The 25389-nt window shown below is 46.7% G+C and overlaps 1 protein-coding gene and 1 long non-coding RNA gene across 2 annotated transcripts; one reads left to right on the forward strand and one right to left on the reverse strand.

Moving 5' to 3' along the window:
- Positions 1–6685: 6685 nt before the first annotated feature.
- barhl1a (BarH-like homeobox 1a) lies at positions 6686–19414 on the reverse strand. The gene is made up of 3 exons (XM_048559065.2): positions 18682–19414; positions 13873–14095; positions 6686–8937 (listed from the first exon to the last, which is right to left on the reverse strand). Exons 1-3 carry the CDS (start codon positions 19139–19141, stop codon positions 8646–8648), a joined length of 975 nt encoding a protein of 324 aa, XP_048415022.1. The 5' UTR covers positions 19142–19414; the 3' UTR covers positions 6686–8645.
- A 167-nt stretch (positions 19415–19581) lies between these two features.
- Positions 19582–23053, forward strand: LOC125465576 (uncharacterized). Its single transcript, XR_007250280.1, has 3 exons — positions 19582–19635; positions 20323–20511; positions 22779–23053. It is a non-coding gene; the product is annotated as an uncharacterized LOC125465576 (long non-coding RNA).
- The last annotated feature ends 2336 nt before the right edge of the window (positions 23054–25389 follow it).

Raw genomic sequence — 25389 nt, forward strand, 5'->3', positions numbered from 1 at the left:
GTGGGGGGGGTGAAGGGGGGGGGGGTGAAGGGGTGAAGAAGCCATGGTTATAATTTTCTAAATACTGCATCTAAAGCAAAGAGTAACAAAATTTACTGATTGTTATATAATGGATAGTTGTGGAATGCAGAAAGCTAACAAGCTAAATAATTAAATCGCAAAGTTGTGGGTATGGGCAGTCTGAAGGTTTGCACATCTTGTTTTATTTGTCCTGCATCTTCTTGAACTGTCACTTTGTAGCTCTCTGCTTTGTACTGAGGGCTTGCCGTGAGTATCCAGGCTACCTTATATCTGAGGGTTTATAATCTATTAGCTTCCAAATTTTCAGGTCAACCATTCAAGTGGTTTCACCTGCGTCAAGTTACTTCCCAGGCAGTTTGAAGGCACCTTTTAACAATATTTGTAATCCAACCTAAAAACATACCATCACCTGTACTGTTATCAATCATTTCACCTAATGTGGTCAGAATTCAAAGGTTGAATCTTTGATTAAAATCAATGCCCTTTTATGATATGTAAAATCAGTTTAAATGATGTTATATAAAAGGATGGGACTGACATTTATTGAAATTCAAGAAATAAATTGGAAATATTTGAATTTATTTCACTTGTCTGGTTTGAATCTTGTATTTTTAAAGATCTGTTCTTTTAGCATCTTTAATGTTGATTTGAGTTTCTCTTAGAAGGTTTTCAAATTCATCTGTGCTGTTTCTCCCTGGTTTGTTCTGTTATTTCTTGCTGATAAATATTATATGGTTTTGAAAACTATTGGGTTAATTTTGTAACACATTAAAACAAAAAAGTGAATTCATCTTCAGCTTTTAATTGGAGCTTGTCGTAAACCTCATCCACTGGAGTGTTTCTTTTTTGTTCTTTGAGCTGGGTTTTGATAGGTTATAGATTTATTTCTTTTTAAACTTTGTTGTGCTCTTATTTGATTTCATTATTAAGCAATGAGATTAGATGAAACCTCTCATCATTCCCCTGGGTTTAAGTCAATCCTTGCAGAATCCTCTCGTTTTGTTGTGCTGCTTTTTTTGTTCTGGGAGAGACTCTGTCCGTCACTTCATTAACCCTGAGTCGGCTAGAATCCTGTCCAAGGCCGGAGGGATTTACCAGACTCTTTCACATGCTAACAAGCGTAGTTAAACAGCGGATTTTCTCGAAATAAATATATTTTTTAAAAAAAACTTCTTGATTTAATCAGCTGCTGTGCACTTAGCCCTAACTCTCTCCTAAGCATTTGGGCAACTTCTTTTGTCTCCTAACCCATAGAAAACTACAGGAGTCTTTCTTCACCAGTGTAAACACACCGATTATATTTTATTATATTTCTGTTCAGTGAATATGGCAAGCGCTGTACACAGCTGAAAACTTCCTCATTAGAAAGGGAGCGTTTTCATTTTGAATTGTAGATGATTGAAGGTCGATTCTGAAGGTTTTGAAAGATATGAAAGGACAAACTGCCCTCCTTTCTCCAGCGTTTTTTGTTGTGTTTTCTTTCAAGCGATGCCTGTTTCCTTTTTCCCCCTAATCATTACATTCGAGCCTGGTTTTATTCATCAACGCATCAAAGCCGGCAGCAGTGCGTACTCAAGCCAGCGGCTGAAATGTGACTTTGTTACAGAAATTTAAATCGGGAACAGGTACGACTTGCTCCATTGACTCAGTCTCCCAGGGGTCTGTAAAGTATCGCATAACCGAAATGTGTCCGAACGAAGAATAAGTCAGCGCTTTTCCACAAGTTGTGAAGCCCCGTTTTGTACACAGGTGTGTCCTGGGCGGACGAGGGTTCCTTACAAAGTACAGAGGACAGATTCTCAGTATCATTTCGAACCAGAGATAAAGCTGTAGTGTACACAGGCGGTACATGTAAGGGTGTGAGATGGCTCAGTTTTCGGTGGCCAGGATGGAATGGCTACAATCTGACAGCAGCTTCCTGCCACAGACTTGCGTGACCTGAATCCAGCAGCCTCGATGCCAACTGCAACGATGCCGGTTTACATTTAACCGGCTGTCCCCGGGGAATAACTCAGCAGCTTACCCCCTCCACAAAAGCCACAGGCTGGAAGCTCCGACATAAAGACCCGAATCAGGTTAGAGCCAAACAGCAACCGGGAGAATTGTCCAGATCAAGGTGACCACGCACCACAGAGCCTGAATGTACCTGCCCTCTCCTGACTACACTGATTCATGTGTCTGTGTTTCATTTAATATTAACATAACAGTGAGATATCAATGAACTTTTGTTTTCAATTCGAGTTACTGCGCTGTTTCCAGTATCCCCGCCGGTGGACCAAGTTCAGTTCCTTGCACTTTTGAATAGATCTGATGCGTGGCCTTTGGTTGGAGAGAGAGGGGTAACGGATGTGCAAATTTTACAAAATTGTTACAATTCCCGGACTGGCCAAACATGCGGTCAGTGATTTATCGGGGAAGTGATGTTGTTTTGCAAAGCTTAGTACCGCACACTCAAGACAGCACTTATCCAAACACCGCCAGGGATGACACTTCCCAGTTTAGACGAAACCTCCTTATTACTGTAGTCTTTTATCAAATCGAGTAACTTTGTTCACGTGTACGTCCACTTTGTACATCAGCCTACCGAAGTTAACGGTACTCTGCAATGTGAAATATCAGTGTCATTGCAGATGTGACTGGTGGCATCGAAATGTCGTTCACTGGTTAAAATTTTCGCTTAAAACTAGCAGTGGAAATTAAAAGGGAAAGTCACTCTTTGAATATCACGTTGCCGTAGGGACACAGTGCCCTGTTGCCCGCTCTATTCTTCCAGCACGCTGATATTTAAACAGTAGTCTCCCCTAACTTCGAATCCTCTATTTTCGTTAGCAGTGACCCAGTGAACAGTACGTTGCTAGTCTGAGCTGTTTTTGATGCTGACACGTTCGGATTAGGGGCCGCCTATTGTATTTTGGACTCCTGATATAATTTCATTGTTCATTGTAAAGTGATCATTAGAAAATACTAATTATCACAGAGCCATTTCTTTAAAGAAAAAATGTGTATTTGAAATATCTGGATAATTTTAATAGTTGGTGATTTTATTGTAATTCTTATTAAAGAAATAGATTAGGAATTCTGCTCATCATCAGCCTGTTTCGAGTCTAGAGCAAGGAATAGTTTTTTTCCCTTCATTTTCTATCTTAATTAGATTAATCATTCCCTTCAATCAACTCAATTTCCAGATTGAGTGTAAATTGGTAACTTTGCTCCACCCCGATTTGTGCATGTAAAAGAAACTAAGGTTTGAAATCAGGCAGCGGGTTGTTCACCGCGTTACTCTGAAAGCCCCTCTCTCTCTTTCTGACTCCCTGGTTTTAACATGAGTGACGACTCATTTATTACAAAGATGGAGGAAAAAAAGATTTCAGACCAGCCAGGATAGTGTCCAACACTGTCACTTCAGAGCGCTGATATAATTCAAGGTATTATGCTGGTATTAGTTCATATTAATCCGAGTTGAATAACATCCAGGGTCTTTACTTTGATGAGGCTGAGCGAGGCCACAACGTAGTCTCAGGTTACAGTAGTTACAGCTGGTGTAAAGGGTGCACCTCGCTGACCACATTAAATTGGCTTCACGATGTGGGCTTTCAGCACCAGAATGACATCTGAATGGACACTCTTCCGCGTAAACGATTGTTCAAAAGCCTGAAAGATTCTCACTCAACCCATTCTGAATTTATACCACAGTTAAGTCTGTTGACAGCTGGCAGATTTGGGACGGAAACGAATGTATTGCCATCACGTTGTTCTGCGAATATACCCCAGCTCACTGTGATCAGAATTAAATGCGGAAAATACAGCAGATATAATTGTACGAATTACCCTTTAATAAACTGAGTACAACCGCCATCTAATCAGCTGCGGAAGAAGTTACCAATGAATATTTATAGTATGTACATGCCATGAAATACAACACTGTTGACAAACTGTGTGCTATGTTTCATCAATTCAATGAGAGCTGTGTAGCACTCGATAGTAGAAATGAACAAAAACTATCTGGTTTAATTATCCTAAGCTTGCTTACTACTCCCTCATCAGGCATACTACAGCCTTCGAATTCTCCAGAAATGTTGCACTTTATGCGTTAGGCATGCTCTGAAGATCCTGACCTGACAGCGAGAAGCCCTTTGGCGGTAGGGTTGGTAATTATGGTTTATGTTTCCAAACCTTCTATTGACAAGCGACACCTCCATGTAATAACAAGGCTCTCACAAGCTTGTCCCGCAGCGATGTCTCTCGTTTTCTTACTCACTAACGACTGTAAAAAAAAAAATTTGACCGACGAAACTTCACGTTTTGTCCAGGATTGCAACTATTTCGAGAAAGAAAACTTGCCTGTGTTAAAATTAGAATTTCCAAACACATCAAGAAGTTGAGCTTTTAAAACGGAGAATTCTGGTTTTAGTAATATCACAGATTTATGGAGAGAGTGACAAGTGAACTCGATTCTTATTTAAACATTAAATCAAAAGTCATTTCTAGTTTTGATTTTGCAATTAATTCATATTAATTCTGATATTTATTGTAATTAAGAGATTTGTTACATTTTCATTCATTTTTATAAATATTTTGGTGTCTAAATTCATGTTTTTGTGTATTTATGAAGTTTACAAAATTGTTATATTTTGGGACTACAGCTTTAGACATAAGACAGATGAGGGAGGTCGTGTGACCTGTTCTGCAGTTTCGCGAACAGCAAACCTGGGCAGTTTGGACGTTTGAATAACAGAGAGAAATTGCTTAAATTGTTTTGCTGGCAAGAAGATGAAAGGTATTTATTCTTGGAGACAATGGCAGCAATCTCTGACTTTACAATGAATAGACAGGATTTCTCAAAACCAAGAGACCTGCTGAAGATACCCGAGTATAAATAGTTGCGCTGTTACCTGTCAATTTATATCCAAAATAGAAAGAAGTTAAGGTCAAAAAATAGCTAATTAGCCTTGTTGCACGGGTGTGTTTCACTTTGCCATAGCAGAAGGAAGAAAAGACTTTTGTTTTGAGTTCGGGTTATAGGCTTCCGTACAAATCAATGAACTTCACAGACGCAGACCAGAGGTTTTATGTGATCGGCAGCAGAAAGAAACTGTGCTCGGTTTTGTGATCCACCGCCGCGAGACGCAGGAAGGAAATGTATCCAGTTACAGAGATACATTTTACAGCCATCTAAGGATTACTGGAGATTTGTCCTAACATGGGAGAGCAGGGGGGAAAGAATCCTCAGCACAGGCTTTACTTACGTTTTTGGATTTAAGAACTCTGCAAAAACAATGTGCCTTAAATTTACAACGCAACGAAATCGGGGTATGGGAAATCATTGGAAGCTGGGAACAACTGTGCGATGTTAGTGTAAAACGTTCAAACAATGACGCATTTTAAAACATTTTCGCTCCCTGCTGAAATGGTAACAGTGTAATTTCCCAATTAATGTGATAACATGATTTTAACATATCGGCTGCCAAAGTTAGAACTGTCTTTTTTATGATGCAAAATGTATCAAACCAAATAATCTCGGGAACTGTTTGCAATACACAAAGAAAACTAAACATTGCCCGGTCCCTCCAACACAGCTAAACTCGCGTTCTCCGAGCAGCTGTTTCCAAGAAGCCTCGTTCATGCCTTATTATAATCGGGTGTCAATGGAAATTCGTTGCACTGAAAGAAAGATACCTGGACATGTATAGGACGATCACCTGCTCTCGCCAACTACAAGAAGCAGTCTGATGGACTTCTATCGCTTGTGGTACTGTTATGTGTCAGTGACTGCGTTACTGGGAACTGTCAGTTCCTGTTTCCAGTAAGCTAAAGGCATTCAAAATTCATTATTGCGAACCCTTCTTACAACAAACGCTTCCGCTAGTCCCCACAAATAACCTAGCTTTCCCCTTTAAGGGCAGAAACTAGGAAATGCAACATCTCGAGAAAGGATAATTACTGTTTCTCAAATTGTCACATAAAATACCCAAACCCCAACGTGTACAAGAGCATAAACCGCTATCGCTGCTCTTTTGTGGCACAGTGGTAGTGTCCCTGGCTCTGGGTCAGGAGGCTTGGATTCATTTCCTACCTGTCCCCGGAGGTGTACCTAACCTATCCGAACCGGTTAATTATAAATGCTTGTAAACTTAAACTGCCAAATGTTACAGTCAAGCTCCTTAAATTATTTATACACATTTGATAATGGCGAGGTTTCGTTGACATTAAAATAAAAATCAGAGTGTTAGTTTTCACATCATATGGGCTCCCTAGCGGCGTTGGATAATAGTTGTCGCATTTTCAGTGGCTCAATTTGGTTTAAGTAATAGTGGGCTCCCACGTCGCCCCCTCCCTATACACACACACACACACACACACACAGACACACACACACACACAAAACTGCAACTGGGCAAGAGTCTAATGGTAACTGTAAATGTGATGATAGCTGTACTGTACAAGTACTTCCAAAGCCCCGAGATTCCATTTGCTCCATCTTTTTCCTGCATCAGTTACTGAGCTCCGTTCAGGTTACCACCCCCGCCGCCTCCCCCCACTCATCCCCACGCCCGCCCAGGATGGGACACAGCCTCCCTGCACAGGGAGAAAACAACGGAAATAAAACAGAGCTCATACTTTGTACCTGCACATCCTGTCAGCAAAGAATGATCAAAAAGTAAGGAACGGGGAGAAATGAACAAAAAGGAGCCGAATACAACGCTGCTCGGCCTCAGTCCCCCCATCCAAACGAGTGACATATGTCTTGAGAGAAAAACAGAAGTTGCCGGCAAAGAGAAATCAGAGTTAATGTTTCGGGTCCGGTGAAACGTTAGTTCTGATTTCTCTTCACAGATTTCTGCCAGACCTGCTGGGCTCTTTCCAGCAACTTCTGTTTCTGTTTCTGATTTACAGCATCCACAGTTCTTTCGATTTTTATTTAACATATATTTTGGTTGTTTTAATTCTGCTCAATTTCTAACGGTCGTTACCAGTTCGAAGGCTCCTAGGATTGAAGATACACACCTGAGGTTTTTCTTTCAGTTTTTTTTAATAAATCAGAGCGAATCCTTTATTGGCCCATATATAATTTTCTTTAAAAATGAATGGAATTGCATTGGACGTTCTGTCATGATTTGTATTTCAGTATTTTACAAATGACAGTGTGAACAAAAACAGAAACTTCAACGGGAAAAGAAACCACTAATTCGGGAAAGCCTGCAAAACAAATTCAAAAAAGTCCTGACAAAATATTGATAGAAAAAGTGTCGATGCTTAGAAACGGAACGTGAACCTCGGACCCCAGCTCTTTCCCTGCGTTAAGCGGAATACTGTTATGTGACTGACGCGTTGTTGGCAGCTACAGGAATTTGCATTGAAACGCACTGTTCTAAAGGACAGACATTCAATTTAACAACAATCCATCTCTTTTTTTCTGGCTAAAGATTAGCTTTGAATAGCCAGGTTGGAGGGCGTGCGGTGGAAACGGGCGATGTAATCATTGCTGTAAATATTTTAAGATCTGTAATTGAAAGGGGAGTGGGATGTATTCAATTAACAGCAATTTCCAAGCAAAAACACTCAGCTAGAGACGGACGACAGGGTGTAGATGGAACTAGGTTTGAATGTGCTTTAGAATTTTGTCAAATTGTTTTCAACTTGCTGTCGCTGACTTGTTGAATTTTGGGAAATTGTGTGTGTGTGTGTGTGTGTGTGTGTGTGTGTGTGTGTGTGTGTACTGTCTTTATTCTTTTCTCGTTCTTTTTTCTTTCTGTTGCTTTGTTTCTTTCTGTTAGAAGCCGAGGACGCCGGAAAATGCCAAGCCACCCTCGCTCCCCATCTGTCAGGCTCCCGGAGCCCGGGTGCCGCTCCCAGGCTGCCGCGCTAACAGCTGCCTGTTCCAACTCCGGGGCTGCTCCAGCTTTCAATAAATAATCAGACTTGGTGTTAAAGGGGGTAGGGGGACTTAAGTGGGGGGTGGGAATGTGCGTGTATGTGTGGTAAGGGGGAGTGGAGGAGAACCTGGGTAGTGAACATTTCCGTCTTCAATCTACACCCAACTAAAAGTCAAAAGACAACATGAAAACTGGACGAAAAACGTGCGCACGGTTAAAAATCAAGCTGTATGCGTTCACAAAGTATTTACAGTATATTACAGGGAAAAACTCTTGTCGATCATTGTAACTTAGTTTAAAATAAATAAATTGTACAATTTAAATGTCCATCAACAACAAAAAGTATTTTAAATAGTGCAACATTACCTTCACCCTATTACTGTTTCCTTAACACGAAATTGATTGCTGCTTTTAAAAAAGCTAGAAATATTTTAAAATGAAAATAATACACTGTAGGTGCCAAAAGGCAAATTGAAACAATTTTAAATTAAAACTATGTTTGTAACAGTTAAAAACTCTCACTTTTTACACAATAAAAGTTTGAAAATAAAAAAACATAAATAGAGTTGAATACAATCTTCTTTACAAACGGTTTCACATTTTTTGTGTTAAATATTGGAGCGTGTGTGTGTGTGTGTGTGTGTGTGTGTGTGTGTATGTGTGAGAGAGAGAGAGAGAGAGAGAGTGAGATTCTCGCTGAAGTCCAAGCGGCGGGGATAGGGTTGTAAAGGGGCTGCTGGTGAGGGCGGCTCACCGTGGCTGTGGCGGCCGAGGAAGGACACCTGCGAGGCCGGGCAGAGGCGGCGGCTGATCGCCCCCCGCTGCCAGTCCGTGGATGAGTACCCGCGGGACGAGGGGTCGCTGGATGACGGGGTGGGGAGCTGCAGGACCCCGGTACATGTACATGGCCGTCGGTTCCAGGTTGGAGACGACACTGGGGTGGTAGAAGTATGGAGATGGGAACATACGCTGCAGGGCCGAATAATTGCCTGCCTCTGCCAAGAGTTCCAGTCCCACTGCCGTCTGTCTTTTCCACTTCGTCCTGTTGGGGAAGGGAATAGAATGAAATCCTCAGGTGCAGTTCAAGCTGGATTCAAGCTCACCCGAGTTTAACACTTCGAATTCCATCGCACGCCACACACAACGAGTATCCATGACGTACTTTGACAGGTCCCAGTCAGCTTGTTTTCCAACTCTCCTTTAAATCTACAACAATGGCTGGGCCCAGGTTCCGGCCCTGAAGGGTACACAAGGTGCAGCCTTTCATTTGCGGGGGACTGAGGAGAGTGCCGTTGAACCATGGGCTCTCTGGCTATGTCCTTCACTCACCGGGGTCTGTTTGTGTTGTAAAGCCGGAATGACCCGAGTTCACTGTACTGGGGGCAGAGTCTCACACCGTCTGGTCAGCGACCTGGGTTGGAAAGGGACTGCGGGTTCTTTCTAGTGTTCAACACCAACTCTGTCAGCATTTCCCCGAGGTCTCAGCCCGCTGCTGCACACTCGGAATAGTCCCTGGGCCTGGGAAACCATTTTCTAACAGCACAAGACAGGGACAGAGTTTAAGGAGATAACAAGGTGTAGAGCTGGATGAACACAGCAGGCCAAGCAGCATCAGAAGAGCAGGAAGGCTGATGTTTCGGGTTTGAACTCTTCGAAGGGTCTAGGCCCGAAACGTCAGCTTTCCTGCTCCTCTGATACTGCTTGACCTGCTGTGTTCATCCAGCTCTACACCTTGTTATCTCAGATTCTCCAGCATCTGCAGTTCCTACTATCTCCAAAATTTAAGGAGCTCCTCTCCTTTCTCAGGGAGTTTTTTTTTGCGGGGAGGCATTTTTTTGCTACTTTTCCTCGTTTTAAAATCGTTTTCTTTTACAAATCAATGTTCTCCACATCGCATCTTGTCAGTTTACCCTCGCGTTTGAAGTTTGACTTACTGAGAGGCAGTAATTAATTTAATTTACTGAGGGGGGCGGGTGATTTCAAAATGAAGCCAATGCGAAAAGGAAGGTCTGTAAATGCGGACGAATCCCTCAAACGGGTTTATTTGTTTTACACCGAGGAGGTAAAAATCAAATGTTGATTGAAGCGCTGTCTTTAATTCGGGGTCTATTCACATCACAAGATGCCGTAGCATTTTCTAACAAGTTTCTCTCTCTCTCCTGCAATCTCTGAACTTGCCCGTTATCCGACAGTCCTGCCTCTTTCAGCTGCCCCTGCCCCGATCTAATCTTACCCCTTCCCCACCCCACACTGCTTCGCCCCTATTCATCCCCACCCTCCGACCCAGTGTTCACCCCAGCGATGTAATAATCTAACCCTTGTGAAGAAATGCTACTTTAGAGGGAGACTTCCTTCTCGACCCCTTCTCTGGCAGCAGGCGGCTGGTTATGTTTAAACTGAAGCATCCGAGCTGTCAGAATCCCCGCGAACAGCGACCTCCCAAACCAACTTCATTTTCAAAGGCGGCCCGTGGCTCTCGGAGGGTCTGTCACCAATCGATTATTTCTTTTGAAATTATGTTGCATTCCTCAGCGCCTTCAGCTCAGGAATGTCTTCATAGATTGGAATTGAAGGGGTCAAGATCTCAGACAGACAAAGCCAGGCCCTCGCCTCCGGGGAGGGGTGGGGGCCGGGTGGGATTATCCGGACCTCAGTGTAAAACGCTGGGAAGCAGAACGGACACCTGTATCTAACCCGTCTCTAGCCCCATCGGTTTCACTGAAAGACCCACCCCCGCCTTCCCCCCTGCCTGTTCCTGGTGACCCGGGATTTTAGACCAATCCTGCATGGCTCGCGGAGACTTGGATCTAAATAGTTGCGATTTCCGACTGAATTCATCTAGAAAGGACGGGAGAGAGGACACAGGAGTAGAACTGAAGGTTGACATCAAAAATGTTGTACCCAGTGCTGAGGGACATCTGAGACTAGTTATCGATCGGCGTCAATGGCCCCCAGCACGTGGAGAACACCCTGAGAGTGACAACATCTACACGTTATGATGGAAGTAGAGTCATTCCCATTCATACAAGACACACATTTCTTCAGATCTTTGTCAGTCTGTGTGTGTATCTGTGTTTGTGTGTGAGCATGTCTGTCTATCTATGTACGTCTATGTATCTGCGTTTGTGTCTGTGTATCTATATATGTCTATGTGTGTGTATGTCAGTGTATGTGTGTGCCTGTGTCTGTGTATATGTGTCAGTGTATGTGTGTGCCTTTTGTGTGTTTGTATATGTGTGTGTCTGTGTCTCTGCCTGTGTTTGTATGTGTGTGTGTCCGTGTAGGTGTGTGTTTGTAAATGTGTGTGTCTGTGTGTGTATGTGTATATGTGTGTGTGTCTGTGTATGTGTTTGTATATGTGTGTGTCTGTGTATGTGTATGTGTGTGTTTGTACATGTGTGTCTGTGTGTGTATATGCGTGTATGTGCCTGTATGTGTCTGTGTATGTTGTATATGTGTGTATGTGTTTGTATATGTGTGTGTCTGTGTATGTGTATGTGTGTGGGTATGTGTATGTGTGTGTCTCTGTGTGGTATGCATCTTGTGTGTATTCACCGGAGCAAGACTGTGCTTTCCTATCATTGATAAAGGAGAAACTTCATAGACCGTGTTTCAAGTGTAACCCTTATCCCTCCCCCCAACAGATTTCTCAATGCTGGTTAGTTTGACAGCTTTATGTAACCGCTCGCCCCGGGGTGCCTGAAAATGATTGCTTCCCTTTGTGGTGCTGTGCCTCATGAGTAAGACAGTTTTCATCATCGCCTCTATTGGGCCCAGTTTGGAGAGTAGTTTGAGTGATATTTAAGGGTAATTGCAGCTTGTGGTGTGAGTACACTTCCTCTAGCGGAGTCTGTATTGTACGGTCTCCTTTGGGACTGAAACAAACTGATTTCTTAAAGGAGGTGGTTAGTAAATGCTTTCTACTCAACCTCGGCGACAGATTCGATCTGAAAACTGACGCTTAAAGATAGGCTCTCGGTCTATGTGTGTGCCTTGTGTTACTAACATTAAACAGTGAATGCACATCCGGGTGAGGGTGTCACATTGACAGGTGGCTGTTTAATCCGAAAGCAAACTCGTCTGGTTAAAAAAAAACCGCTGGTTCTAATCATTTTCTCAACCCTGTCAATATGTTAACAGGGCCCACATGAAACTGGATATTGCTGGGTGCTGTAGCCGCAGGACCAGTCCCTGACCTCAGCACCCCACAAGAAAGATGGGCAGGACCAGGCGAAAATCAGATGGGATCAATGAAGGGACACGTACAGAAACGGACCTGGTTGTGATGAGGGACACACAGACACACACACACACACACACACACACAGACAGACACACACACACAGAGACACACACAGACACACACACAGACACACACAGACACAGACACAGACACACACACACAGAGACACAGACAGACACACACACACACAGACACACACACAGACACACACTGACACACACACAGACACACACACAGACACACACAGACACACACACACACACACACAGACACACACACACAGAGACAGACACACACACACACACACACACACACAGACACACACACACACACACACACGGGTCGGAGAGACAACCTCAGTTCGGTGTTGGTTGATGCCAATGTCGCACACATTTAAATGGCACAGATTTATGGGCGGCGATTGGTGTGGAAGTAATGGAAGGTTTTTATTTTGGCCACCTCTGTCAAGGGCAGTTTTTAAAAATAGTTCGGAGTTTGGGATGGGATTCGGGTGTTTGCTATTTAAGTTTCAGTGCTCTATGGTAGTTTGATTCAGGTGGCTGTCACATTTAGCTTGGCGTCTTTCTCTCCTGTGTTTACTTTATTGCCCCCTCCCCCTTCCGCCTCCCTAGGACATTCGCTTTCATCCCAGATTATTGTCTCCTGCTCAGTTTCAATTGTTGGTTTCTGCAGCTCGCCTTCACTGAATCCTGGAAATCGCCTGGATATTCGGGCTCATTTAATACAGTAAATCGCTAGCTGGACGTTCGTTTGGTGTTAATATTTAAAGGGTATCTGGTTATGAATAGAGCAAAAAATGTGCTCTGTTCTGAAGTAGGCTCACTGGACTCGAAACATTAACCCTGTTTCTCTCCACAGATGCTGCCAGACCTGCCGAGTTTCTCCTGCAAGTGCAGTTAAAGTGTGAGAGAGGTTACTGGCCAGCTCCTCTCTCTGCTTTTAGTCGGTGGTTAGATTTTGTACTTGACTCATCGCAGTTTCGGCAACGATTCCTGCCCAGGATTTGGTTCACCAAATCCTGCCCCAGACAGGGTTTGTTTGTGAAATGGATTCTGCCAACTTGCGTCTGTGTTAAATCTTCCAATAATTAACTAGTGAACCCCTTATCGGTTCCTTATCTGGACTACACTAGCTTTTCGGAATTGTTCTCACTCAATTTGATTCCTAGGATTTAGTCTCCCTGTCAAGTAAACAAATTCTGGGACCGCGGGCGGGAACCCAACAAGAAGCAGATCATACCTGGAGATGTGACAGGATCTTAATCCCCCCTGCCCTTCCCCCAACTCGTCAGCACATTGTGTCGGTAACGCGCCCCTGTATGGAGACAGTGCACCGTCACAGAATAAGCCCTCTTCACTAGGACACTGCAGGTTTATTATAGCGACTGTAGTTTGCAGCCTCTCTGTGATTCACTGTCGCTTGCGCAAATTTACAGATTAACGGTGTTAGACCGACAAACAAACCGTACTCATCCTTCCAGCCCATCTAACCTAGTTAGGAGTTTGTAACTCACAATCTTCAGCTGAATCATCTGTGCGATTCCAATTCATCTCGAATAAAGGTGGAATTACGAGTTGTTAAATATCTGAGTTAGCTACCTCCTGGAATTGAGCTGTAGTCAGACTTTGTGCTAATTGATCTGAATCCCTTATTCTGTCTGAGCTGATTCCATTCTGTTGCATTATTAACAGACTGTGCTTCAGTTAGTCTCACCTCCTGTTCTGGTACCAGGTTTTGACTTGAGTGTCTGTGAGATTGAGCGAGGCCGCCAGTTCCATCCTGTCCTGTACGCTCAGGTACTTCTGCCGCTCGAAGCTCCTCTCCAGCTGAGCGAGCTGGTGGTCAGTAAAGGCCGTGCGAGCTTTCCGCGGCTTCTTCAACCGCACAGGCGGGCTCTCCCGACTACTTGAGATCTCCCTCTCTGCTTCTTCCTTAACTATTCATGCCAGAGGAGAGAGAGAGAGAAAGGAAGAAGAAAAAGAACAGAAACACAAGGACAGTTACAAAATAAAATCCTGGTCCAGATCCGTCCGCAGCACTAACATTGTAAAGATACCAGCTAAGCTCCCTTAGTCAAACAGGATGCAGTCTCTGTTTCAGTGATAATGGGAACTGCAGATGCTGGAGAATCCAAGACAATAAAGTGTGAAGCTGGATGAACACAGCAGGCCAAGCAGCATCGCAAGGAGCACAAAAGCTGACGTTTCGGGCCAAGACCCTGATGAACGGTCTAGGCCCGAAACGTCAGCTTTCGTGCTCCTGAGATGCTGCTTGGCCCGCTGTGTTCATCCAGCTCCACACTTTGTTATCTTGCAGTCTCTGTTTCTCTCTGTTAGCACCTACATCCCACCCCTACCCCGCCGCCCTGCATCTAGGACCTTGGTCGGACTGTGACCGGCCTCTGGGAGTTTGTTCAGGCGCTTCTCAAAAATCTGGTCACTTTAGTCAATGCTGCTTTTAAACGGCCCAAGAATTTGTGCTCCTAAGATGCTGTTTGACCTGCTGTGTTCATCCAGCTCCACACTTTGTTATCTCGGATTCTCCAGCATCTGCAGCTCCCATTATCTCTCATCAGGAATTTTATCCCGTCCCCTTCGAATACAGGGGATTGTTCTGTGTTCACTGCGGGGTTTTGCTGTTGGTGTGACAGCAGGGGCATTTAAATAACAACGGGGACCTCTTTTATTATCTGCCCTCCCTCCCGAAAATCCGAGAATTAATCCTAATCTTTTGAACCTGGTATCCATGTGAATTTCTGGAGGCGGAAGTACAGTTCTGATTGTATGGGGCGATCAGACAGTTTACAACCATTTCACTGCAATGATTGCCCCCACCCCCTGCCCTGTCTGATGTTCTGAAATTAGAGGTGCCTGGCTGGAAAGGGTGGAAACCAGGCGCTGGGCTTGTCCCGGGGGCCGAGCTAATGTTCTAACCTGACCTCAGGCTGTGCGTTTTGATATAGGTACTGTACCATCCCAGGGCCGCCTATTTCAGCCCTTTGTTTGTATTTACAGAGACTGGGCTGGTGTGATACGGGGGTGAGGGTGGTGGGGGGGGGGGGGGGGGGGCGGTGTTGTAGGAAACAGTAAAGGTAGATTTTACTTCGCTGACCGGGAAGAAAATAATCCCTTTAATTGAGCCACCCGGGAGCCCGCCCAGAGCTGTCTGATACAGCAACCCGGCCCGATTAGAGAGCCAATCATTGAAAATATCCTTTCCCGTAAAAGGAACAAAATAAATCTGATCGCAGGATTATTTTGCAAATGACACCGTCTCCTCAGCAATTAGCTGTCATCGCCTCCACCAAACAGCATCGATTAACTAATCTTCTAAAAATTAACTCTGTCGCACCCTCACCTTCAGGCAGGGACAAAGCCGATTAGGCCCAGAATCCTTCCCAAATAAAACTGATCACAGGATGATTCCGTCAGCGAAAGCGAAACCTTCACAATGAGCAGCGAGGTGCTAAACTCAGCTCCAACCTGTCTCTTATCCTCCTTCAACCCCAATTCTACTGGCCAGCCAGTATTGTTTTTATTTGGCAGCTATCGTGTCTGTTCCCTTTATTTTCTGCCTGTACTTTGTAACCTCATCTCTGTGCAGCAAGGAACACACTATTTGTCCACACCACCGGACCCTTAAACCTGACTTATGTTGCACTCAGAGATAGTAGGAACTGCCGATGCTGGAGATAACACGGTGTGAAGCTGGATGAACGCTCACTTCGGCCGTTCCTAACATCCTTTCCCAAACTGTGTGCCTCGTGGTGGCGATCGGTCTCAAAACGATCGCCATTCCCCTGTCTGCGCCGGCGAAAGCACGGGGAAAGGTCTCTCTGTCCCTCTCTCTTTCTTTCCGTCCCACTGCAGTTGACTGAACCCATTCCCAAGCCGCCTCCCTCTCACTGATACAGGGCCGCGGTCACCCCGGTCCCAATTACAGCTTTAAGGGACCCCGCAATCCACCCCCACCCCCCAACATTCATATAAACCCCGGCTCGATCTCGGCAGCTGAGCCGCTCTTTTAGACAAGTCGGAAATCAGTCATAAATATCGCCGAGTTCACTATCCGACGCAAGATTTTGTTCTGGATGAGTCTGCGGGTGAATGGTTAGGTTATTCGTTCGGAAATAACAGCTGAACACATCCACGATATTCAGATATCGCTGGAATTATTTCACTGAAATTCACTACCGAAAAGTTGTGGCCTTGTTTTTAAAATTAATTTAAGATGGAAGCAAAAGAAGTGGAATGTGATCTGCCTGCTTCAGCCCTGATTGACAGGGACTGGACACATTTATGGAGATAATATCAAACACTCGAGTGTGGAGTGCAGGCGGAGAGTAACGAAATGAGGAATTGTCAATAGGACTCACCGAAAACCGTTCAACTCATTTTCTCTCGTCTTTTACCCGACTCTACCGGCTCCTGAAGCCGCCACAATAAACCCTTTGTTTTATTTTATTTCAGAAACTCCAAAATATTTAGATCGTTAACTGATACTGCAACATTTTTAAATGTTGCAACACAAAACATATAGAGTGAACAAAAACCCATTGGAAGGTTCCGCCGCAGTTGATGCGTTTGCAACATCCACGGTAACAAAGTTCAAGCAGTGAGTTTCAGATTGTAACAGTCTGACGGGACCGTGATAAAGCCGGTTTGAGCTTGAAATCCAATGGTGATTTTTTCAGGCACAGGAATGGCCCGGGTTTGCTGGGAATCACCCACTGGTGTTCCTGTTGTTCAGCTGGAAATTAGAAAGTCTACTTGATGGAGGTTTGCTTCCCTGAGAGAACGGAGGCCTTTCTGAGCTCTGCTGCGGCGGAACGAAATGAACCCGCTCGCCCGGAACCTTTCTGTTCATTGTGTTTCCTTGATTTATGTTCGGTTACAGTAAGTTTGACAGGTTATCCTTTCAAAACGATGTTTATTTATTTATGTCCTTTTTCGGTGATTGAACGATTTTGGTGCTAGCTAAAGTCTCTGATGCTGGGCGAGCAGGTGCTACTTTTGATTTATTTTGAAGTTTACAATCTAAACTTTTATAACTTCCCCTCCACCATTCCACCGCCCTTTTCTCTCACACACGTACACATTGTTTTTCTCACTCAATAGCTGTTGATTTGGATTAAATTGTCAATTATTTTACAGAGAATGATCGCATCCTCAGGCTGTGTGTATTTCTGCACCCTCTTCCTGTTCTGTAATCTTACACAACTCACTGACCCCGTTTGTATACAGCCTTTCCTCCTCCCTATTTCATTCCCAGTTGCTCATTCCTTACATTTCCTATCGCCGACAACGCCGTTTACCTTGAAATAAAAGTTTCTAATTTGAGATACATTTATTTCCATTTTAACAAGCTGATTTTGGCGCTATTATAACGAACAACGGGCTTCTAAATATACCTTTAGGTACAAAATGTGTGTCAAATACACATGTTGTGGAACTCAAGGGTCGCTATCCCGAATCAGCATAATATCACATTCAGTAAAATTCAATTTCCATTTCGACAAACTTTTTCTGATACTTGACCCAATCCGAATGAGCTCTGAAATTGAACGCCATGGTTCAGCACAACACTGCCTGTTTTTTTGTTGAAAGGGGAGCTCACAGCTCCGGCATCTATTTCGTAAAACTATCATTTAGTCACACGTTTTAGACAATCCAGACAACCGGCGTGTGTTGTAAAATTCACTGCCTGTATTATACTTAAACATAGTCTCGCAACAGTAACAATTTACATTTTATGACAACCATCTGGCAGTTGACTTTTAAAAAAAACTTTGAGAAATATCTCGTCTTTTTCACTCTGAAAGTGAGCAGCACATTGACGGAAGTCCTCAATTACAGACCACCTTCAGGATTCGCTTCATCTGGTGATTACAGCCGTCTTGAAGGAGGCAAAGTGAATGAATGAGGCAGCATTGAATGTTTTTAAAATTATAAATGTATTTCTAAACCCACGCGATCCTTTTTTCAAGTGAGTGTGGGTTTTAAACTTTCTCGCTGTCAGTGGCATTTCTCGGCCCGCTCTTCGTACAAAATCACCTCGGTTGGGTGAAGTGGTAATTATTGAGTTAGATGTAAGGGAAATGTCAATTTGCCGATTTGCTCAGACATTACAAAAACAATTATTCGATACTGATGCAATTTGACAGACGGTATTTTGTTTCAATAAAGCCTGAATTCATGCATTAAAGGCACCTTGGTTTTCATTAATTGTATGTAATAAGGACAAACCATCCCCGCTTAAACAGGCTCAAAAATGTTTTATTTCAACTGCAATCTGCTCTAACCACCCAACATTCGGTAGTTTGAGAATTCGAAGGAACTGCCAATTCTGACATTGAAAAGTTCCGTTTGCTCTGGCTTTTTTGTTTGAAAATTCTTTTTCCCGAAATGAGAAATGACAAATTTCAAAGCTGTTAACGTTGTTCCTGATTGGAGCCGCCAGATCCCCCAGAACTCCTATTATTTGTTCATGTTCTCAGCTTGGCCTAGCACCTCTCCCTCTTACCTTTATATTCCGTGTCTGAGGACGAATTCTCCCTCTTCTCCAGTTTCTCTAGGAATTCTTCTCCTCGTTTATGAGCCGCTTCCTGGGGAGCCTGGCCGCTGCTTGAATACGGGGCGCAGGTCGCTAACGGCTTGCAGTCTCCGAGAATGTCCCTGATAAGAAAGGAGGAGGTAGCAGTCCTGGGCTGGGGAGCGGCGCACAGTTGCCCGGGGTGCGGCTGCGTCTCGATCCCGCCCGCGGCTCCCGGCAGTTGCGGCGCCACCTCGGCGCACTCCAGGCCGGGCGAGGAAGGCGAGCTCTGCTCGCTACCTACATCCGATACCGGGCTCAGGCCGGCTTTCACCTCCTGGGGAGACCTGCAGTCGCCCATCAACGGGTCTCCTTTGGCCAAGGCGGGGCTGGCTGCTCTGTGAGACAGAATCGAGTCAATCCCAAAGCTGGAGCCGTTAGACCCTTCCATTGTGGAGACTACACAGTCATCTGGAACTGGGATAGCAACTTGGCTGAACTTGGTGGTGAAACCCTTCAACTTCCAAATCAGGATCCGGAGCAAACAAAAACCCCTTGACTACAAATTCCAGAAAGCAAGCTGGTGTAGATGTGGAGCAGTGGGCGCTGGGGAAGTTTGTTTTGATGGACGGAGGTGGTTTCAGCACCTTGGACAAGGGCGCATCCGCGGCTGGGCGGCCGCTAGCGGCAGGCCGGATTCCCACCTCCGGAACACACTTTTGGACTAAAATGAACTTCTGTCACTTTGCAAAGGGTTTTTTTTTAAAAAAAAAATGTCTTAAGCACGTGTCTGAGGGAAAGCAGCCCTGATTGGGGCTTCTCCCTGACATCACCGCTGACTGAATTTAGCGAGAAGAGTTGGGGCGAAGCCACGCCCTCAGTTTCTTCAAATGAACCGAGGAGGGAGGAGGCTCGACCCGACACTCCAGGGCTGGGCTCGGGAAGGTCAGGAATCTCAGTAAAGTTGCAGGCTGCCAGGTGTAAGAGCTATAGTTGAGAGAGTTGCACGGTCCGATGCCTCAGAGAGGAGCTGTAACTGTGCACAGGCTAGAAGCAGTCGTACATCAATGCAGTTTATCACCGATGATTTGTTGATCATATCACGGTAGAAAGCGGCGATTAATCTGTCGATGTTAAATACTGACTTCTTCCTGTATTTACCGCCGTTCTCGGTGGGTCCTGACAATTTCTGGTTAAAAAGTTGATTGCAGTTTAAAACCGGTTACATCTAATTCCCAATGTCATTGTTTCCATCATATTGGTCCTGACGATGTTCCTCAGCTTACCATATTCGTTTTTAAAAGAAAAAGACTTTCACAAGGGGAATCTGAACACGCCGAAATAAGTACCTAGGACTCATGGGGAAAACGTTCAGCTGCAAAATATTTGCACTGCAGCCGAAAGCTTTTGGAATCCGACCTCCTTTTCGAGATCACATTTAAAACAATCAAAGTGACCAAAAACAAAAATATATTAAACGAGGTAAAAATGGCAGAGGCTGTAATGACTGAACGTCGCGAGATGGCTAAATTTAGCATATTTCAAAATGAATTAATAGCAGATACAACTGTTTTATGCTTTTAAATTATTCAAAACAGTAAATATCATGTGCGATGTACAAAATGTTTGCAGTTGGCGAAGGCGAGGTAGCGAGGGCTGGACTATGGCCAATTAAAATCTGCTAGTCAGAGTGCATCTGATCCGGTTTGCAAAGCGGGACAGAGAGAGGCAGAGAAGCTGGAGCTGCCTGGAGCTCCCGGGATGGACATCTCCATGAGGCTGGGTCCAAGTGCGATACACGTACGCTGGAGCATGGCTCAGGTACAGAGACCCTGAAATGTTTGCGGTTTTCTCCCAGTGTTCTGAACTGTTCGCAGCTGCTGGTTCCCCTGCCTTTAATCTTCACTCATTACATTCATTTATTTCATTTCCAACTCGGTATCTCTCGGCCTGATTAACCAGACACCACTGGAACTGAAACATATTTAGAGACTGCTACAAGTTTAAAAATCCACGTCCGCGACAAATCTGTCCAATTTATTTCATCCTTTCTGTTTCTTACTCTTTTTCTCTTAACGTTTCTTCTTATCTACATGCCTGGCTCCCTCTCTTGCTCTTTTTATGTCTGTATTTTGAAATCTTTGTTCCTCTCTGAATGCAAACGTATCGTTTCTTGGTGTACATCTGTTCGTGTCTCTGTCCTTTCTATCTCCAGTCCCCCAGCTCACTTTCATACGTCTCATTTTCATCTTCTCCCCTGACTTTCCTCAGCCAGGACAAGTTGTGGTGCTGTTTCCTCCCCTGAAGTGGTGCCCTCCTCAGTTTACCATATTTATTTTAAAGAAAAGGGGAATCTGAACACCCCAAAATAATGTATATGGGGCCGATGGCAAAAATGTTCAACTACGAAATAATTGCATCGGTAATGTCTCCAGGCCCGCGTTCACCCGGACAATCAGCGGTGAATTGGTACATGTCGGGAGCTCTGTGTGTGTGTTTGTGAGGGTGTGGGTAAGGATGTTTGTGTGTGTGTGTGTTTGGGAAGGTGTGGGTGAGGATGTTTGTGTGTGTGCTTGTGAGGGTGTGGGTGAGGATGTTTGTGTGTGTGTGTTTGAGAGGGTGTGGGTGAGGATGTTTGTGTGTGTGTGTTGGTGAGGATGTTTGTGTGTGTGTTTGTGAGGGTGTGGGTGAGGATGTTTGTGTGTGTGCTTGTGAGGGTGTGGGTGGGGATGTTTGTGTGTCTGTGTTTGTGAGGGTGTGGGTGAGGATGTGTGTCAGTGTTTTGGAGGATATGTGGATGTGTGTTTGGAAGGGTTTGTGTTGGTGGGCGTGGTTGGGAGGGTGTATGAGGATGTGTGGGTGAGTGGGTGGATGTGTGTGTGTGGGTGAGGGGGGTGGGTGGGTGTGTTTCGGTGCTTGTGTATAGGTGGGTGTGGATGTGAGTGGATGTGGGTGGATGTTGGTGTGTGTGTGGGTGTGATTGGGAAGATGTACGTGGATGTGTGTGTGTGAAGGAGAGAGAGGTTGTGGGTGTATTTGGGAAGGTGTATGTGGATGTCTGTGTGTGGGTGGGTTGGTGAGAGGGTGTGGGTGTGTTTGGGCATGTGTATATGGAAGAGTTTGGGTGGGGGGGTGGGTGAGTGTGATTGGGTGCATGTGTGTTTGGGAAGGTGTATGTGTGTGGGTGGGTGAGAGGGTGTGGGTGTGTTTGGATGTGTGTGTGGGTGTGGGAAGGTGTATGTGGCTATATGTGTGTGTAGATGGGTGTGTGAGTGAGAGGGTGTAGGTGTGTTAGGGCAGGTGTGGCTGTGTGTCTGAGGGTGCGTTTGGGAGGGTGTATATGTGTGTGTGGGTGGATAAGAGTGTGTGAGTGTATGAGTGGGTGAGTGTGTTTGAGTGCATGTGTGTGGGTGTATTTGGGAAGATGAATATGGATGTGTATTGGGGTGGGTGGGTGAGAGGGTGTGGGTGTGTTAGAGAAGGTGTATGGGATGTGAGTATGGATGGGTGGGTGGGTGAGGGGCTGGGTGTATTTGGGAGGGTGTATGTGGATGTATGTGGGTGGGTGGGTGAGAGGGTGTAGGTATGTTTGGGAAAGTTTATGTGGATGTGAGTGGGTGAGAGGGTGTGGGAGTGTTTCGGAAGATGTACGTGAATGTGTATGTGTATGGGTGGGTGAGAGGGTGTGGGTGTGTTTGGCAAGGTGTATGTGGATGTGTGTGTGAGCAGGTTGGTGGGTGAGAGGGTGTGGTTGTGCTTGGGAAGGCACATGTGGATGTGGATGTGTGTGGGTGGGGGTGAGTGAGTGAGAAGTGGTGGGTGTGCTGAGGAAGTTGTATGTGGATGTGTGTGGGTGGGGGGGGTGAGAGGGTGTGTGTGTGTGTTTGGGAAGGTGTATGTGGATGTGTGTGGATGGGTGGGTGAGAGGGAGTGGGTGTGTTTGGGAAGGTGTATGTGGATGTGTGTGGGTGGGGGGCTGGGTGTGTTTGTGAAGGTATAGGTGGATGTCTGGGGGGTATCTGCCTGCCTGCTTCTGAATTGGATTTTGGGACAAACACACGTTGCCTGATGTGGTTCCTTCTGTTTAGGTTTCTGGTGCATCACTTGGCGGCGAGGTCACCTCTAGGCACTGGGGCCCCAAACATGATCAGTGTGCAGCTGGTGAACCGGGAAATCCGAAACATGGTACAAACCCCCGAGCCTGTAGCTTAGAGCTTTCAAAGGAAGCAGGATCCAGTGATACAGGCGTTTTATTAAGTACCTGTTATTGGCAGCTCACAGCCAGTTGCTTACTCATTTCAGCAAAACGGCCAGAGGAGAAGAAAAACAAACATGTATGCAAATAAATCGACAATCTATGTGACTGGCTGATACTTTGTTCATTTCTCCTATTTTGCACAACTTCCAGATTCTGTGCATTTGCGTACGCATTCAGACACATTACTGACCCGTAGTTGTGAGTTAAACTCGATGTTTTTATTTTGACAAGGGAGGCACTTCTATCGGTGGATAGTATAGTGCACATTTTGTGCGCAAATTACAACAAAAACATCTCTTCCATCTCGCTCCGGGACTATGGCATCAATCTGGGGCCTGGTGTCGGAAAGACAGACACCTCATCACTGCACACACCTTTCCCAGGCTGGGACTTGGGTGAGAGGGAGGGATCTCTGGGGCCGGGACTGGGGAGGGAGGGAAGAATCTCTGAGTCTGGGGTTGGGGTGGGGGGGGGGTCTCTGAGGCCAGGACTGGGGTGGGAGGGAGGGGAATATCTGAGTCTGGGACTAGGGTTGGGGGGGGGGAATCTCTGAGTCTGGGACCGGGGTGGGGGGGTCTCTGAGTGTGGGACTTGGGTGGGAGGGAGAGATCTCTGAGTGTGGGACTGGGGCAGGAGGGAGGGAAATCTCAGTGTGGGACTGGGGTGGAGGGAGGGAGCTCTGAGGCTGGGACTTGGGTAGGAGGTAGGGATCTCTGAGTCTGGGACTGGGGTGGGTCTCTGAGGCCGGGTCTGGGAGGGAGATCTCTGAGGCCGGGACTGGGGTGGGAGGGAGGGGAATCTGTGAGTCTGGGCCTGGGGTGGGAGGGTGGAGCTCTGATGCCGGGACTGGGATGGGAGGGGGGGGCGTCTCTGAGTCTGGGACTGGGGTCGGGGGGGGGGATCTCTGAGTCTGGAACTGGAGTGGGGGGGTCTCTGAGTGTGGGACTTGGGTGGGAGGGAGGGAGCTCTGAGGTTGGGACTGGGGTGGGAGGTAGGGATCTCTGAGTGTGGGCCTGGGGTGGAGGGAGGGATCTCTGAGTGTGAGACAGGGGTGGAGGGAGGGATCGCTGAGGCTGGGACTGGGGCGAGAGGGAGGGACCTCTGAGTGTGGGACTGGGGTGGGACGGGGATCGCTGAGTCTGGTACTGGGGTGGGTTTGGGTCTCTGAGGCTGGGTCTGGGGTGGGAGGGAGATCTCTGAGGCCGGGACTGGGGTGGAGGGAGGCATCTCTGAGGCCAGGACTGGGGTGGATGGAGGGATCTCTGAGTGTGGGACTGGGGTGAGGGAGGGATCTCTGAGGCTGGGACTGGGGTGGGAGGGAGGGATCTTTGAGTGTGGGACTGGGGTGGAGGGAGGGATCTCTGAGGCCAGGACTGGGAGGGAGGGAGGGAGCTCTGAGGCCAGGACTGGGAGGGAGGGAGGGAGCTCTGAGGCTGGGACTGGGGCGGGAGGGAGGGATCTCTGAGGCTGGAACTGGGCTGGGAGGGAGGGATCTCTGAGTGTGGGACTGGGGTGGGAGGGAGGGATCTCTGAGGCTGGAACTGGGGTGGAGTGAGGGATCTCTGAGGCTGGGACTGGGGCAGGCGGGAGGGGAATCTCTGAGTCTGGGACTGAGGTGGGGTGGCGTCTCTGAGGCCGGGACTGGGGTGGGAAGGGGATCTCTGAGGCTCGGACTAGGGTGGGAGGAGGTGTCTCTGAGTGTGGGACTGGGGTGGGGAGGGTGGATCTCTGAGGCTGGGACTGGGGTGGGAGGGAGGGGAATCTCTGAGTCTGGGACTGAGGTGAGGGGGTCTCTGAGGCCGGGACTGGGGTGGGAGTGGGGGTGATGTCTGGGACTGGGGTGGGAGGGGGTATCTCTGAGTCTAGGACTGGGGTGGGAGGGAGGGATCTCTGAGGCCGGGACTAGGTGGGAGGGAGGGATCTCTGAGGCCGGGACTGGGTGGGAGGGAGGGAGGGATCTCTGAGTGTGGGACTGGGGTGGGGAGGGTGGATCTCTGAGGCTGGGACTGGGGTGGGATGGAGCGGAATCTCTGAGTCTGGGACTGGGGTGGGTGGGGGGGGGGGTCTCTGAGGCCAGGACTGGGGTGGGAGGGAGGGGAATATCTGAGTCTGGGACTAGGGTTGGGGGGGGGGAATCTCTGAGTCTGGGACCGGGGTGGGGGGGTCTCTGAGTGTGGGACTTGGGTGGGAGGGAGAGATCTCTGAGTGTGGGACTGGGGCAGGAGGGAGGGAAATCTCAGTGTGGGACTGGGGTGGAGGGAGGGAGCTCTGAGGCTGGGACTTGGGTAGGAGGTAGGGATCTCTGAGTCTGGGACTGGGGTGGGTCTCTGAGGCCGGGTCTGGGAGGGAGATCTCTGAGGCCGGGACTGGGGTGGGAGGGAGGGGAATCTGTGAGTCTGGGCCTGGGGTGGGAGGGTGGAGCTCTGATGCCGGGACTGGGA

This window comes from Stegostoma tigrinum, chromosome 29 (assembly GCF_030684315.1).
Source record: "Stegostoma tigrinum isolate sSteTig4 chromosome 29, sSteTig4.hap1, whole genome shotgun sequence".
Lineage (NCBI taxonomy): Eukaryota > Metazoa > Chordata > Chondrichthyes > Orectolobiformes > Stegostomatidae > Stegostoma > Stegostoma tigrinum.